This window comes from Colletes gigas, unplaced genomic scaffold (assembly GCF_013123115.1).
Source record: "Colletes gigas isolate AHSC1104 unplaced genomic scaffold, ASM1312311v1 Colletes_gigas_Sc00029, whole genome shotgun sequence".
NCBI lineage: Eukaryota > Metazoa > Arthropoda > Insecta > Hymenoptera > Colletidae > Colletes > Colletes gigas.
In genome coordinates, this window is record NW_025106658.1 from 1251158 (window position 1) to 1267042 (window position 15885).

At 43.0% G+C, this 15885-nt stretch overlaps 2 protein-coding genes and 2 non-coding genes across 4 annotated transcripts in view; 1 reads left to right on the top strand and 3 right to left on the bottom strand.

Annotated features, from left to right (window-relative positions):
- LOC122401899 (mannosyl-oligosaccharide 1,2-alpha-mannosidase IA-like) overlaps nt 1–15885 on the bottom strand; it is a 667988-nt gene that overhangs the window by 425771 nt on the left and 226332 nt on the right. The window lies entirely within an intron of this gene.
- LOC122401900 (facilitated trehalose transporter Tret1-like) lies at nt 472–3999 on the bottom strand. The gene has a single exon (XM_043404328.1). It carries the CDS (start codon nt 3758–3760, stop codon nt 2303–2305), a length of 1458 nt encoding a protein of 485 aa, XP_043260263.1. The 5' UTR covers nt 3761–3999; the 3' UTR covers nt 472–2302.
- Nucleotides 13292–13363, top strand: Trnae-uuc. Its single transcript has one exon. It is a non-coding gene; the product is annotated as a tRNA-Glu (tRNA).
- Trnai-aau lies at nt 13960–14033 on the bottom strand. Its single transcript has one exon. It is a non-coding gene; the product is annotated as a tRNA-Ile (tRNA).

Consider the following 15885-nt stretch of genomic DNA (forward strand, 5'->3'; position numbering starts at 1 on the left):
TGGATTAGATCTAGATTAGATCTGGGTTAGGTCTAGGTTAGGTCTGGTTTAGATCTGGGTTAGGTCTGGATTAAATCTAAATTAAGTCTGGGTTAGGTCTGGGTTAGGTCTGGATTAGATTTAGATTAGATCTGGGTTAGGTCTGTGTTAGGTCTGTGTTAGGTCTGGGTTAGGTCTGGTTTAGGTCTAGATTAGATCTGGGTTAGGTTTGGATTAGATCTAGATTAGATCTAGGTTAGGTCTGGGTTAGATCTAAATTAGATCTGGGTTAGGTCTGGATTAGATCTAGATTAGATCGGGATTAGATCTAGATTAGATCTAGATTAGATCTGGGTTCTCGAGTCGAATGAGAAAAACACTGTATTACAAATAACTTAGACCTTCCGATGTTCTTTGTAACTTTTAATATCCAACATGTACGTTCAGAGCAAGAATACGACAGTAAGTTTTCAAGAAATGTTTTTTGTAAGTGACAGGGTGCAACGAGATCGTCCACGTTGAAAGAAGCTACCGTGAAATCTAATATTCCTCCCTTAACAAAGTTCATTGCACAGCGTGGGGCCACGACAGACAACAGACGCTTCATTAAAACCGAAGAAGAAAACTCGGTGCAAATACTTTGCCAGAAGAAGGTAACATTTCGATGATAATGCACTCCTCGCGTGCTTTTGATAAAGCGTCTGAGACTGGATGCTGGGGGAAAAGAAAGAAAAGCGTAACGAGGAAGAGTACAGGGCGGTGAAATAAAATTACATACATAAAAGGTAACGTAAAAGGTACTCTTGACAAGACGTGTACACTATATCCTCTATGGCGTGCTAAAAATAACTAACAAATTTATGCAATCGATTAAAACTAATATTCAAAAACTTCTAATATATTGTACCCACACGTGACTGTTACTTTTCATTCTAAGATTAAAATGGACATTCGTGCTCGTAGAAATAACGAACAAAAAACTAATTTCCCAGCGTTTACAATTAGTTTGTTACGCCAAGAGGAATCATCGAACCACGTATACGGTTTCGAGAACAAGCAAACGCTTACGTTGCATTGAACGAGTTGATCTGGTTGCATCACGAGTTCGCGAATAGCGTCACGAACGTGATAACCCCAGACGACCCAGGCTATTTAACGCCCGTCGAAACATTGACATCGCGCTTTATAGAAATCGCGAACGAGCAAGCTGATGGGTTGCAGAAGAACCGTAGACAAGGTCGAACGCAATGCAAACAGTAATTTCCATCAACCGCGGTAAGTGGACCGCGCAATGATCACGTGAACGTTCCCCACTTTATGGTGGCATTTTGCACGCGTTAGCAACGTCCGTTATTAAATTTCTATTGCTCGTGCTGTTTCCTCCGGGTGCATCCGCCATTATTCACCCCGTTTTAGTTAACTATGCATAATATATACGCTGTCCCCGTGCATGATGGGTCCCGAGCATTTAGGATGCAGTTAAATATGATTAAGCTTGTTAACTCAACATCGACAAACATCTTATTTACTCAAAACTATAACTTTCTGACATTTCTATTCAAACCTTCTCTTTCAAATTAAAGGAAAATCTTTTCGAGTTAATATAGTAGCTATTTATTTTTACATTTTGTCTGTTTAAATGCGAACGTATAAATGGACGATATAACGAGCAATCGAGAACAGAAATAGAGGTTAGGCAGTTTAGAATAGCAATGTTACTAGAATACATTTCAGTCCACAAGTAAAACATTCGTAACAATTTATTTATTTCTATCGTCGAGGATGCACCGTATGTTAACACTTTACCGACCGGTAGCGGTTGATTAATCGGCTATCGGTCGGTAAACGTCGACCGATAAAACAGTTGATTAATAGGCTATCGGTCGGTAAGCGTTGGCCGGTAAAACAGTCGATTAACAGGCTATCGGTCGGTAAAGTGTTAACAAGAAATGATCATCGTTCGTACAAAGATGGGAAACTAAAGCAAAACGTTCAACAATCCATCACTCACGATCATCGAATGTTTCCCCAAAACTTATTTAATTGAACTTTCCATAATGCAAGTTAAAACAATTCTACGCTCATCTACTTCAGGGATTCCATTAAACTCGAGCCAAAGTTCCACAGCTTTTGATACAATAACAATTAGCTTTACTGTTTAAAACTTCAGCAGAATTTCAAGAAGATTCTAAATGTAGAATTATTCGAACTCAAAAGCCTTTCCAAAGGGATTTTCCATTGCTTCTTGCTCACAAACAGTTATCACTAATAAATCCTATACTTGAAAACCACTGAAAAATGTACACTTATGGAAGAAAACGTTTTAATGTCCAACGCGCGTGTTCGAGTTCGTTAAATTGTCTTTGGTCTTCTTGTCGAACGATCGTTCGATCTCCTGCAACGTTTTGTCCTTGGTTTCCGGTAGCGTCAGGTACAAGATGCAAGTCCCGAGCAACGCGACGACGCCATAAATCGCGAAAGTTCCCTGCTGCTGCAACGACGCGAACATCCCCGGGGCAATTTTCACGACCGCGAAGTTGCAGATGAAGGCGAAGCCAGACGCGAGCCCTGCCCCGAGACCTTTGAATTTCCTAGGGAAGAGCTCGCCGGTGAGCATCCACGGCAGAGGCAACAGCCCCATCGTCGAGAACACCACGTAAAGTAGCAGAGAAATGACGGGGAACCAGGGCGTTCCGACTCGAAGGAACCGAGAAAGGCTGAGGAGGAACATGGCGGCGGCTGAACCGAATCCAGACACGAGGCTCATAGTCCTTCTGTCCCTCTTCTTCATCAAGTAACAGGTTACGATACTGGTAACCAAACGGACCACGTCCAGCACCAGGGTGCCCACGTGAGCGTTCTCGGGCGCTGTCACTTCCATCAGCAGATCGACGGAATAGTAAATCACGACGTTGTAACCGGAGAATTGAGCGGTGAAGAAGAACAAGCACAGCAAACCGAGTGGCCACAGAAAGTATCTCGACGTCAGGGTCTTCCTCAGTTTCGAGCACATCGAGCGTTTCTCGAGCCTACGTCCTTGGATCTTGGAGTTCTCCAGCGCTCGATACTCGTCCAGCGACTTCCAGCCGCGAAGATACAGCCAGGCAGCTCGCGCTTGGTCCGTCCGGCCTTTGTTTATCAGCCAAATGGGACTCTCCGTGGAGGCGATGCAGATCAACGAGCTGACGACCGCGAAGGCTATGCAAACGTAGGCGGTGGTCCTCCAATGCAACCAAGTGCCCAGAGCGTGGACGGCTAGGATCCCGAACGACAGAGTGAGGATGATCATGTTCAACAGGATCCCTCGTAGACCCGGACTGGAGGTTTCCCCGATGTAGACGGGCGCCACGGCGCCCAAAGTGCCGCAGCAGAGGCCACACATCATTCGTCCGACCAAAAGACAGGCGATTCCAGGCGCGAAACCGATCATCGCCCATCCGACCAGGAACAGAGGATACGCCAGCATCGTGGACTTCTTCCTGCCTAGCTTTTCTATCATCAATCCAGCCAGCCAGCAACCTGGTGCAGTGGGGAGCACGGCTGACGCAGCGATCCACGAGACTTCCTCGGTGCTGGGCGCCATGATCGTCGATGCATTCTCAGAGCTAGAGTTTCGTTCGTTCGATGAACCCGATGATTTCAATTGGGGCAGAAGCACGGCACTGTAACCGGACGACAGGCCCACTAGGAAGACGCCCAACAGAGGACCCAGGGCTGTCAACAGTTGTCTGCCGCGAAGCTTCAGTTCGGAATCGTCGGTTCCATCGAAAGTCCTCTCCATCGTTTGTTGCGGCTCGACGGTGCACTCTCGACTATCGAATCGTCGCTGACATGTTCAACGAATTCCGTATTCATTGCGTGACAATTGTCTCACGGAAAGTTTCGAGCTGAGCGGACATCGTGCATCAATCCTCGCAAATGAACGCTATCAATGCCCCGGGGATCAATTCGGAGTTTAAACGATCGTTGAAAGTATCTCGAGATAACTGACAGCGTTATTCGACGAGTTTTTAGAAAGAATCGAACGCGACAAGTGAGGACGATCCCAGGCAGATACATCCTCTTTAAAGGATTCCCCTCCAACTGTTCCGGGGCACGGATAACCAATCAGGACTAGCCTGACACCGCGACCAAACAATTGAGCCAAGTGCTTTTACGTAACTCTGCACAATGAGAACAAATTATACGGGGTCAGAGTGAAATCTATTTCCAAGTTATTTGCTGAGAATCTATACTCGACGATTCGGTTTACCCGACGAAAGAACCATAACGTCACGTCCAGGAAATTGGTTTCATTAACACTTTACCGACTGGTAGCGGTCGATTAACACTAGATTGCCCAAGGAAGTCATTTTGACTGCTTTTTAATTTCAATTAGAAAAACAATTATGTATATAATGACACAATTTCTTAGAATTTTGTGACTTTTTGCACAACATATAAATACGTTTATTAATAATTGTAGTTACCTCCTCCTTCATTTCCGGTATATGTGTTATACCTATATTGGTCAAAAGCAGTCATTTTGACTGCTTGGGAAATTTTAAATAATCAAATGACTCTTATTATTGAATTGAGTAAATTTCTTATAGGACAAGTTCGACTCTGTATTGAAATAACAGTTTTCATTTTTTTTTGATTACCAACACATGATAACATACAAGTACATGATAAATTGTCGATTTGGGCTTACCTAACCCAGACCTAACCCAGACCTAACCGAGACATAACCCAGACCTAACCCAGACCGTAGATCTGGGTTAGGTCTGGATTAGATCTGAGTTAGATCTGAGTTAGGTCTGGGTTAGGTCTGTATTAGATCTGAGTTAGCTCTGGGTTAGGTCTGGATTAGATCTGAATTAGATCTGGGTTAGGTCTGGGTTAGGTCTGGATTAGATCTGGGTTAGGTCTGGGTTAGATCTGAGTTAGGTCTGGGTTAGGTCTGGATTAGATCTGAGTTAGCTCTGGGTTAGGTCTGGATTAGATCTGAATTAGATCTGGGTTAGGTCTGGTTTAGGTCTGGGTTAGGTCTGGGTTAGGTCTGGATTAGTTAATAATCCAAATTATCTGAACTCTTTGCACTCCTATGTCGAGTGTGATTCGATATCAATTTTGATCTCAGGAGCACCTTCGTCAAGTCTCACTCGACATTCTTTCTAGTCCAAACCAAACAGATATCATACACTTGGAAATTACAAAATACAACAACAGTGTAAATGAGACCTAACCCAGATCTAATCCAGACCTAACCCAGATCTAATCCAGACCTAACTCAGACCTAACTCAGTTCTAATCCAGACCTAACCCAGACCTAACCCAGACCTAACCGAGATATAACCCAAACCTAACCCAGACCTAACCCAGATCTAATCCAGACCTAACCCAGACCTAACCGAGACATAACCCAGACCTAACCCAGACCCTAGATCTGGGTTAGGTCTGGATTAGATCTGAGTTAGCTCTGGGTTAGGTCTGGATTAGATCTGAATTAGATCTGGGTTAGGTCTGGTATAGGTCTGGGTTAGGTCTGGGTTAGGTCTGGATTAGTTAATAATCCAATAATAGGGTATCGGTCGGTAAAGTGTTAAGAACGTACCTATGTCATAGAAATAAACGGTTTCTAAACAAATATTTCGTTTCAGGTAATTTCGAAGGAATTGCAAAATTTTTTTTTTATGAATAATTATTGCTTTTATTGGCCAGTTCGGAGCAGGAAAGAAGAGACTAAACAATTCTGAGTTTGCTTCTTAAAAGTTCAGCGACACTGAACTCTGCAGTCTCGCGACGCTTCTTTGTGGTCACGCAACTGCGTTTTCCACGAGCCCTAAATGTTTAAATAAAAGCCAATTGGTTATACAATCCCTGTCACGGTCTCGTGGAAGCAATAAAATAGCTAAAAATGATGCTTGAGTGTTTGTAAATTCCGAAACGCCCAGTAGTTGAACTGATGGAAAGGGGAAAAAGGAGGTCGAAACGAGAAACGAAGAGGGAATCGAGAGATCAATTTCGCCCCGACTTCTCGGTCGTTTTCGTAGTTCAGAAGCCGTTTAAAATTCCCTGGCCCGCGATCGAGGAGCCAATAAAAATCAAGAAATCAGCTCGGTAAACAGGAAACCCGACGGATTTCTCTCGATTCCATTACGAGCCTTCCGAGTCTCTTTGATGCACGGCAAATATGCCGTGGCACCGTGTGTACCTTCCTTTCTATCCACCCCGACTCCCTCCACCTCTTTCTCGTCCTCTCTCGCGGAGAAACACGCCTTTTAATGCGGAAGACCCTCCAAAGTCTCGTTACCATGCGAGGCTCTCTCCGTGCTCGCGCGACAAAGAGGTCTTTCCAACAGTGCGCAGCCTTTATGAGAGCACACGAGGAGAATCACGGAGGAGCCTAGGTTCTCCTGGGTGTGTTTCGACGTGCTTGAAAAGACCAGGATAAAGTATGCCAGGGAACTAGCTTCTTCTCTCGTTCGGGGTGGCGTCCTTGCAACTACACAGGACTCGAGATAATAAACTTTGGACGATACTCCTTGCTTGCAAGTAACAATCGTCACCATGGGCCAGTCACTTGGACCATGTTTGTTCGTCTCATTCAAAAGGAGAAAGTTCTGTTTCATTTCCAAGAGATACAAGTCAAGATGGAGTATGTTCCTTTCTTGGCTTATTTAGACAATAGGTCTGTGGGCAAGTGTTTCACATAAAGAGTTTAGATTAAGAAGCATTTCATTTCAATTCCATCACCTAATTCCAATAGAATAAATTCCAAGAAAGTCTCTAAGCTTCTAACGAGTTTTAGACTCGACTCTGAACGAAACGACAAGATTTTTGCATGGAACGAGCAACTCGTTGTTGTCCTAAGCGAGTAATTTAATAAACCACGGGCGTTGTATCCACAGAGAAACCGTCGATAGCTGGAAATCTCGTTAGACCGCTAATAACGTATCCCATAACTCTCGTCCTCGCGAGCATAATACGCGTCGCTTTATTAGCTCACCCCGGGGGGAAAGAGGGGTGGTAACGCAAACTTCTGCTCGACCCGCTGACAAAGGGTGCGTGAAAGTGGCTGCACGGGATACTTAAGCGCGCGAACCAGGTGAAATCTCGCGGCGAGGGGGAAGATTGATACGGCTGGTATACAACGTGGAAAAACAACGTGGGATGCGTTTGTTCGTGGCTGCGGGGCGATGATGGAGGACACGGGGAAGGGAAAGTTTCGCGAACGAGCAAATGACGCGAGCGTAAAAGCGCGTATTTTACAAGGTGATTCCGGGACAGGTTGTTGACCTTTTCGGGAGTGCAATCCACTCGACTCGCAAAATAAGGGCTGGCGCGTTCACGAGCGCGGAAAGTTTGCTTCTCAAAGTTCCTGGACACTCGAGAACACTTTTTCTCGCAAACGGGGAACAACAAAGATCCAAGTTTTCGTTCGATGCAACGAATTTTAAATCGAATTAAACAGTGTGCTCTTCGCGATTCTTAATAAACGAACGCGCAAGATTAACGACCGTTTCGACGTGGCGTCTTGCGAGCACTCTGCGTGACCTTTTAAAAATCTATAGAATAAGGCAAGGAAGCGTTGGTGAATGCAGGATCTTTTTCAAAGTGAGTAGAATACGCTTTCAAAATTTCGAGTCGGCCTATACAGGGAGGGAAAGCTTTTCATAGAGAAAGCCGTCCTCCTCGACGATTGAACGCGTCGCTTTTTGCCACGGTACGGCTATATCCCCGTAGAAGCACCATGGAAAAGCGCGGATGGAATGGGGGAACGGTGTAAAGTTGATGTATGAGACAGGTTGATCAATAGAAGTCTTCGTAACAAACTGTACAAAGGTCCAAGAGTGTGGGAGAGGCGGTGACGAGTTGAGAAATGCGCGCGCTTAGATTCGAGATTGGCTTGTATTACAATGGCTTTGTACCGTGCAATCTCGACGACGCTTTCTTAGCGGGAAAAGCAGAGGGCGAGATGAAAATATTGATACGCGACGGTATTAGTTGGTTTCGTTTCATAAATTTTTTATTATCAAAACGTCGTCGGGCAAAAACTCGACACGCTATCCTGTGGGAAAAAATTCGGGGATCACGATGCCGTCGCTAAAATCGTGGGTCGTCGTGCTCGTTTCCGAGAAACAAAAAAAAAAATTCTCAAAATTCAAGGAAAAAAAACAACAACCACTCCACCGCGTAGAGGACGTGAAACTGCACAAGTTTCGTATAAACGAAAATACGCGTTGTCGTGGTCGTTTTCGAGTTAATGGCGAAAAACGGCCGAGAGCGATCGGTCCGAGGGTAAATATCGTCGTGGAGCAAAAACTCGACACGCTATCCTGTGGGAAAAAATTCGGGGATCACGATGACGTCGTTAGAATCGTACGTCGACGTGCTCGTTTCCGAGAAACAAAAAAAAAAATTCTCAAAATTCAAGGGAAAAAAAAAACAACCACCCCACCGTATAGAGGGCGTGAAACTGCGCAAGTTTCGTATAAACGAAAATACGCGTTGTCGTGATCGTTTTCGAGTTAATGGCGAAAAACGGCCGAGAGCGATCGGTCCGAGGGTAAATATCGTCGTGGAGCAAAAACTCGACACGCTATCCTGTGGGAAAAAATTCGGGGATCACGATGCCGTCGCTAAAATCGTGGGTCGTCGTGCTCGTTTCCAAGAAACAAAAAAAAAAATTCTCAAAATTCAAGGAAAAAAAACAACAACCACCCCACCGTATAGAGGGCGTGAAACTGCGCAAGTTTCGTATAAACGAAAATACGCGTTGTCGTGATCGTTTTCGAGTTAATGGCGAAAAACGACCGAGAGCGATCGGTTCGAGGGTAAATATCGTCGTGGAGCAAAAACTCGACACGCTATCCTGTGGGAAAAAATTCGGGGATCACGATGCCGTCGTTAGAATCGTGGGTCGACGTGCCCGTTTTGGAGAAACATAAAAAAAATTTGCAATATTTCGAGGTGAATATAAAAAAAAAAGTCTTATCAAACAGTTAATAGAATTTCTTTTACGTGTACATACGTACTTGCGTTAACAAGGTTTATTAAAAAGAACTGGCGTAGCCAATTGAGTCACGGAAAGAAGAAAAGAAAACGTGATCACGATGATCGTGGCTGAAAGAAAGCAGCGCTGCAATCAATATTTCGCAATTAAGGCTGGTAACGAGGGATTGAAAAACGCGGACCATAATCAGTCGATTGTATAATCAGTGGTCGATACACGTGCTGCTACGCATCGGAAGACTTTGATTTCGCGAATCGAAGAAAACGGTAGATCTCGTTGATTCTTGGTGGGGAAAAATCACAGAGACAAAGGGTAAAAAAGAGCATCAAGTATCCGTCGTTTTTCCCGGCGAATTCATAACGCGGCGTCCCCTTTTGCAATAATATCGCAAAAACGTATTGCGAGCACGCCGTCGGTTCGAGTCGATGGAGAAATGATTGTTTTACGAGAGGTCGCGCGGTTCCATAAAATCGGCCACGGCTATGAGAAAAACATTTTCTCGCGCTCCCCCGGGACGAAACGACGTTGCATCCAGAGCGGGTGGCGCTTATGGTTTGCGGGAATATGCGTCTTTAATGACGCCACACGAGCTATCCATTGAGCGCGCGATAAATTCGGGAAACAGGTCTTTTCAAAGTGATGCACGAAACGAACGGGACGGTCATTTGGGGAAAATTATTTATTAGTTTGGTGCACAAATAACTGCAGTTTTGGCAATCAGAGGCTTTAGAAAGATTTAAACATCTGGACAACCTTTTGCGCGGGAAAAACTTCAAAATTCTAAATTTCAAAACTCTAGGACACCAGAATTTTAGAATAATGGAATAAATAAATTTGTATTACGTTGGAAGAAGTGTATAGAATCGAATAACCTAACATATAATGTTTCAAAGTTTCTATTTTGAAGCCACAATTATTTTAGCATTAATCTAACGGTATAACATTGAAAAAAATGTGATAAACAGTTGAAACTGTTTATAAATCTTTACGAATTTGGTTTTATTGGGGTTCCCGGGTGAAAAGGGTTAAAATATCGTAGTACTTTAACCGTTTCGCGTTATTCTTTTATTTATGGGTGACAAACAACTCGAACCGGAAGATGTTAATCATCCCGCGTCTCCAAGTACAAACAACACGCTGGAATCGATAAATTCCGGTTTTTTTTTTGTGCAGAATCGCGTTATTGGCTCGTTCCGGTGCGCATAAAAACGAATAACCGTTGCGTTTCCAACGAAAATTAAACGCAAATATGTCGCCGATGCAATCGTGCTCGTCGCGGCAACATTATCTCGTCCAGGAGCATTAATTCACTCTTTAACCACATTATTCGCGGCGGATTTAACTATCTGGTCGACAGAGCCGATAATTAAAATCGCGTTCGTACTGGACGATCCACGATTTACTGTACAAACCGTGTCACGGTTGATCGAGCAGACTAGAACAGCGCTGTATCTTCAGATTGAGATTTTTTTTTTAAATATCTGATAATACAAATTGAAGTTCATCGCGTGATAATCAGGCGTCCAAGTTAATGTAATCGATGCGACAGTTGCATGGTCGATAAGCCTCGAATCGTTCGTAATCATCCACTTGAATGAATCGATACAGTAGAATCAATTAGTGACGTCAATGTATCAGTATTTAAACACGTCTCGATCGTTCAAGTTGTAAAACAGCTGCTACCGAGCATCGTTCATTTGTCGTGTCATGCATGTACACAGTGCTCTTTTCATTGCTCGAGTACGAAGACGCAAAACACTTTGACTTTGGAATACAAAATTGCGTTTCAAAGACTAGGTTTCTGCCATATTAAATTAACACTTTACCGACCGGTAGCGGTTGATTAATCGGCTATCGGTCGGTAAGCGTTGGCCGGTAAAACAGTTGATTAATAGGCTATCGGTCGGTAAGCGTTGGCCGATAAAACAGTTGATTAATAGGCTATCGGTCGGTAAACGTCGACCGGTAAAACAGTCGATTAATAGGCTATCGGTCGGTAAAGTGTTAAAAAGCAGCCCCAATTTGCGTTCGACCGGTCTAATATACGGCGCTGGGCGTTTTATTTTCGTGGAGAATTACAAGTTTGTTCGAAAATTTGTGGGACGGTCTGTGCAACGGGGCGAGCTCTTTATAACCCTTTGCGTCGGGTCAACGGCGTTGCATTTTTCATTTTCCGACACGCGACCCCCGGGTCTGCTGCTCGATAAAGCTTCATTAAAACGTAGTCCGTTGATCGTGCAATTTTTCAACCGTGGATATCCGATAATTGTTCCGTTGCGTATCGCCCGGAACGAAGTACGTCCGGCGTCCTTTCCGCCCGGACGACAGGCCTTTCCTCGCGACGCCCGGCCAGCCGTATTGACGTTTCGAAAAAAAAAATGTAAAAAAAGGAAAAACGAACGAAATAATTTATTTGTTGCCAGAAACAATCGACCGACGCTGTCGGCGACCGATACGCCGCTCGGTGACCGTAACACCTTCAAATCCGACGACAGCGGAATTTACATCGGCACGGATTTATCGCGCTGGGAAACCTATACCTGTATTAGAAACGAAAATCTGAATATCTCGAGTCTCGGTTGAGGAAGCCTAATAACGTTCCTAATAAATTTGAAATAAAAGTTGGCCGAAATAACATCCTGGAAGATTCGTATCGTATAATTAGTTCTGTTAATCGGTAAAAAGTCGATTAATAGGCTACCGGGTAGGTAAAGTGTTAATAGAGCGAAAATATTGAAAACTAAATTCTGGGTTGAATTTGAAGTAGAAATCGGTTCGGATTATGGAGGCCTTGCTCAAGAATGGTTTTTTATTTTATCTAAAGAAATGGTCCCTATTATGGATCGTTCGAATATTCCGCCACGGATAAAACCCTAACCCAGACCTAACCCAGATCTAATCTAGATCTAATCCAGACCTAACCCAGATCTAATCTAGATCTAATCCAGACCTAACCCAGATCTAATCTAGATCTAATCCAGACCTAACCCAGATCTAATCTAGATCTAATCCAGACCTAACCCAGATCTAATCTAGATCTAATCCAGACCTAACCCAGACCTAACCCAGATCTGAGTTAGGTCTGGGTTAGATCTGGATTAGATCTGAGTTAGCTCTGGGTTAGGTCTGGATTAGATCTGAGATAGCTCTGGGTTAGGTCTGGTTTAGGTCTGGGTTAGGTCTGGGTTAGGTCTGGGTTAGATCCGAGTTAGGTCTGGGTTAGGTCTGGATTAGATCTGAGTTAGCTCTGGGTTAGGTCTGGATTAGATCTGAATTAGATCTGGGTTAGGTCTGGTTTAGGTCTGGGTTAGGTCTGGGTTAGGTCTGGATTAGTTAATAATCCAAATTATCTTAACCCTTTGCACTCTATGTCGAGTGTGATTCGACATCAATTTTGATCTCAGGAGCACCTTCGTCAAGTCTCACTCGACATTCTTTCAAGTCCAAACCAAACAGATATCATACACTTGGAAATTACAAAATACAACAACAGTGTAAATGAGACCTAACCCAGACCTTCAAGACACAAACAAAATTTTGAAGAATTTTTCTTGTGAATCTCGGGCCAATTTCCCACGCAGGACGTGCCTGAAATGCGCATAATCTTCATATAGGGGTAGGGAAAGATTAGAAATCGTGACTAGGATGTTTGAATGAGTAATGCTTGCATGGTCGTGTTGACCCCTTAAAATCAGACCCCAGACCTAACCCAGACCTAACCCAGACCTAACCCAGACCTAACCCAGATCTAACCCAGATCTAATCCAGACCTAACCCAGATCTAATCTAGATCTAATCCAGACCTAACCCAGATCTAATCTAAATCTAATCCAGACCTAACCCAGATCTAATCTAGATCTAATCCAGACCTAACCCAGATCTAATCTAGATCTAACCCAGACCTAACCCAGACCTAACCTAGACCTAACCCAGACAAATACACTAAAAATGAATCCTTTCTCTGGAGTATGCAACGAAGAACATCTAAATTACTTTAAATTGGTCGTATAGCTGTTATGGCTGTTTACCACGGCAAACTGTTAGATGCATTTTTCAATCGGCCATTTTATAAAATGATGTTAGGTAAATCTATTGACTCGAAAGACATATGGCGCGAGAAAAAAAGGTTCGAAATTTTTGGGCACACGAAATTCATTAAAAATGAACAATATCCATCGTTGACCAAAAAGTGAGCTCAAAACAATTACACTTTAACCGTCACAAATTGAAAAATTTAATAAACAAATCATAGTTTCGCTATAACAAATATCAGTTTCTCGGGTTAAAAAGGTAACTTGTATAGTTGTTTCTCAATCCGGTATGGTCTAGTGGCTAGGATACCTGGCTTTCACCCAGGAGGCTCGGGTTCGATTCCCGGTACCGGAAAATTACTTTTTTATGTTTTTTTTCCTCTAAATTCCACGTATTCATTATATAATTCATTACTCTATATTTCGTATATTTAATTTTTAATTAAAAGTTATTTTTATTACAAAAAAAAATTAATCAAATGAAAGGTTTCTGAACGAATGCACCTAGATGGGAAATGCAGCATCACTGGAGTCGAGTAACACTTAATTTCGTCAAGTAAATAAGCGAATCGGTCGTTCCAGTTGACGGGAAAAGTTTCCTCTATCAGAAAAACGTCTCTTACGCGAAAATACTTCTATTACGGTTGAACTTGGACAAGCTGCTGAGAAAAAGTTACTCAATTAGACCCCGCGGACGTCGTTCTGGCAAGTTTCTTTGTGTTTGACCGAAAACTCAAATTCTTACCGCGAACGGACACGTACTCTCGACGAAGTTCTCCGTCCAGCATTACCGCGCCGCGAAAGCAAACTTTTCGACTCGGTATACCCGGCACGTATGCCTTGAAAAATGAACGGGGAAAAAAAGAACATCGGCGTTGGAATGTACAAGCACCGATGGGCGTCGCGTTTTGCTTTTTTTCCCATCGCGAATGGGAAAGAAAAAAAAAAATCTGGCCCATGGGGGGATCGAACCCGCGACCTTCGCGTTATTAGCACGACGCTCTAACCAACTGAGCTAATGGGCCAACATATTCAGCGCTTTTTCATATTTTCTATTCTTCATCTAAACAAGATAATTGATATATTTTATTAAACGTCAATACATATATTTCTCTCGTGACTAATATTTATTACGAAACAGAAGAGCCACTTTACTCGATTTTATTTATAAGTCCTTCGAAAAGTGTTAATTTATTAGATAAAAAGCAAATGCCAATATTCATATATCATCGCGAACGAGATGCGACAGCTCGTGTCTCTAATACTTGATAAATGATAATCCGTGCATCTGGATTTTAAAATCTGACAATTTTTTAATTCCGTGTTAAACAACGTCTAGTTTGCGATAAAACAACTTAGCAATTTTGGTAAGCTTTCATGAAAAATAATTTCGTCGTACCACGATCGACAATTTAGGCTAATCTCTAATTTTTGGTACTTTTACAAATATAATAAATAATTGAAAGGAAGGTTTATTTTAAAATACAGCAAATTCTCAACGATCTACGATAAATCTATCAACTTCCCGAAAAACGACACTTTTGGCGCGAAAAAGCAGTTCCGAACTCTGGCGAAGAGAGTTCCTCGACCGTGAGATTATACATCACTGGCAACCGATAAGAAAGTTTACTAAAAATGTGCCCCCCATGCCCCGAAAATAATTGCCAATGCTTCCCATCAAAGTTCTTTATTTTCCTCTTTCCTAACGAACTCGAACGTAGCTTCCGCGCGAAACGTCCTCTTCGCGTGGGAAAATATCGCCATCGAGCGGGTCCACGGCTCGCCATAAACTATTAAGCTGTTGCAGGTGTCTAGCACGACCTTACACGACGTCAGCAAACTTTTCCTGCCCGGCTGCAACGGCAATCTGCTACCTAGGGATGCAGAGACTTAGCGGGGACCACGAAGATCGTTGTTCACGGGAAAAATGCGCGTTAGCGTACGGGGAAAGGCCATTCGATCAATTACCCGGGCCATTTTACACGACAACGCCAGCCACGGAGTACTGATTTCCGCACGATGCTCGGGTTTTACGAGATTAATGCCGTTCTCCGGCTTAATCATTCAGTAGGCGTGCTAGTTTTACCATAAATAGCTACGTGGAGATTTGTCAAACTTACAATTTGCTCTTCTGTTAATTACGAACACTAACGCTTCCTTAAACTCTTAGACAATTTTAAAACATTCATTGTAGACGTATAATAATTCTACTGTTTCGCCAAAAATCGGGCAAAACACATCGTTGGGAATGTATCTAACACTAGAACTACCGACGACTATAGTGTATTTATTTGTAAATATGTGATTGTTCATTCCCTTATAGAAAATTATAGCAAATTTTCTACAAGTTTTATTAGTAGTACCTTTAACACTTTGACTGCCATGTGACCCATATATGGGCGACAGAACTTTTAACAGTGAAACTACAACAATTAATTCTCAAGTTTAAATTTTAATGAGGCTACGAAAATAACTACTACGACTGCTTTTAAGTTGTGTAATTTACAATTGTCTAAAATCAAAGTTTCAGTCTTTTTTAGGATTTTAGACCGGCAGTCAACGTGTTAAGTAGATAACACGAGGGTTTATATTGCATTTCATAGTATTCCAACGCTTGTTCACGCGATTCCTCGTCGTTGCAGGTTTCCAAGGCCTTGGTCGTTGTCAAAGACCGTGAACAGCAGCGACAGAGGAAGCAGAAAAGAATGGGATCCAGACCTAACCCAGACCTAACCCAGACCTAACCCAGACCTAACCCAGACCTAACCCAGACTTAATTCAGACTTATTCCAGACCTAACCCAGACTTAATTCAGACCTAACCCAGACCTAACCCAGACCTAACCCAGACTTAATCCAGACCTAACCCAGACCTAAC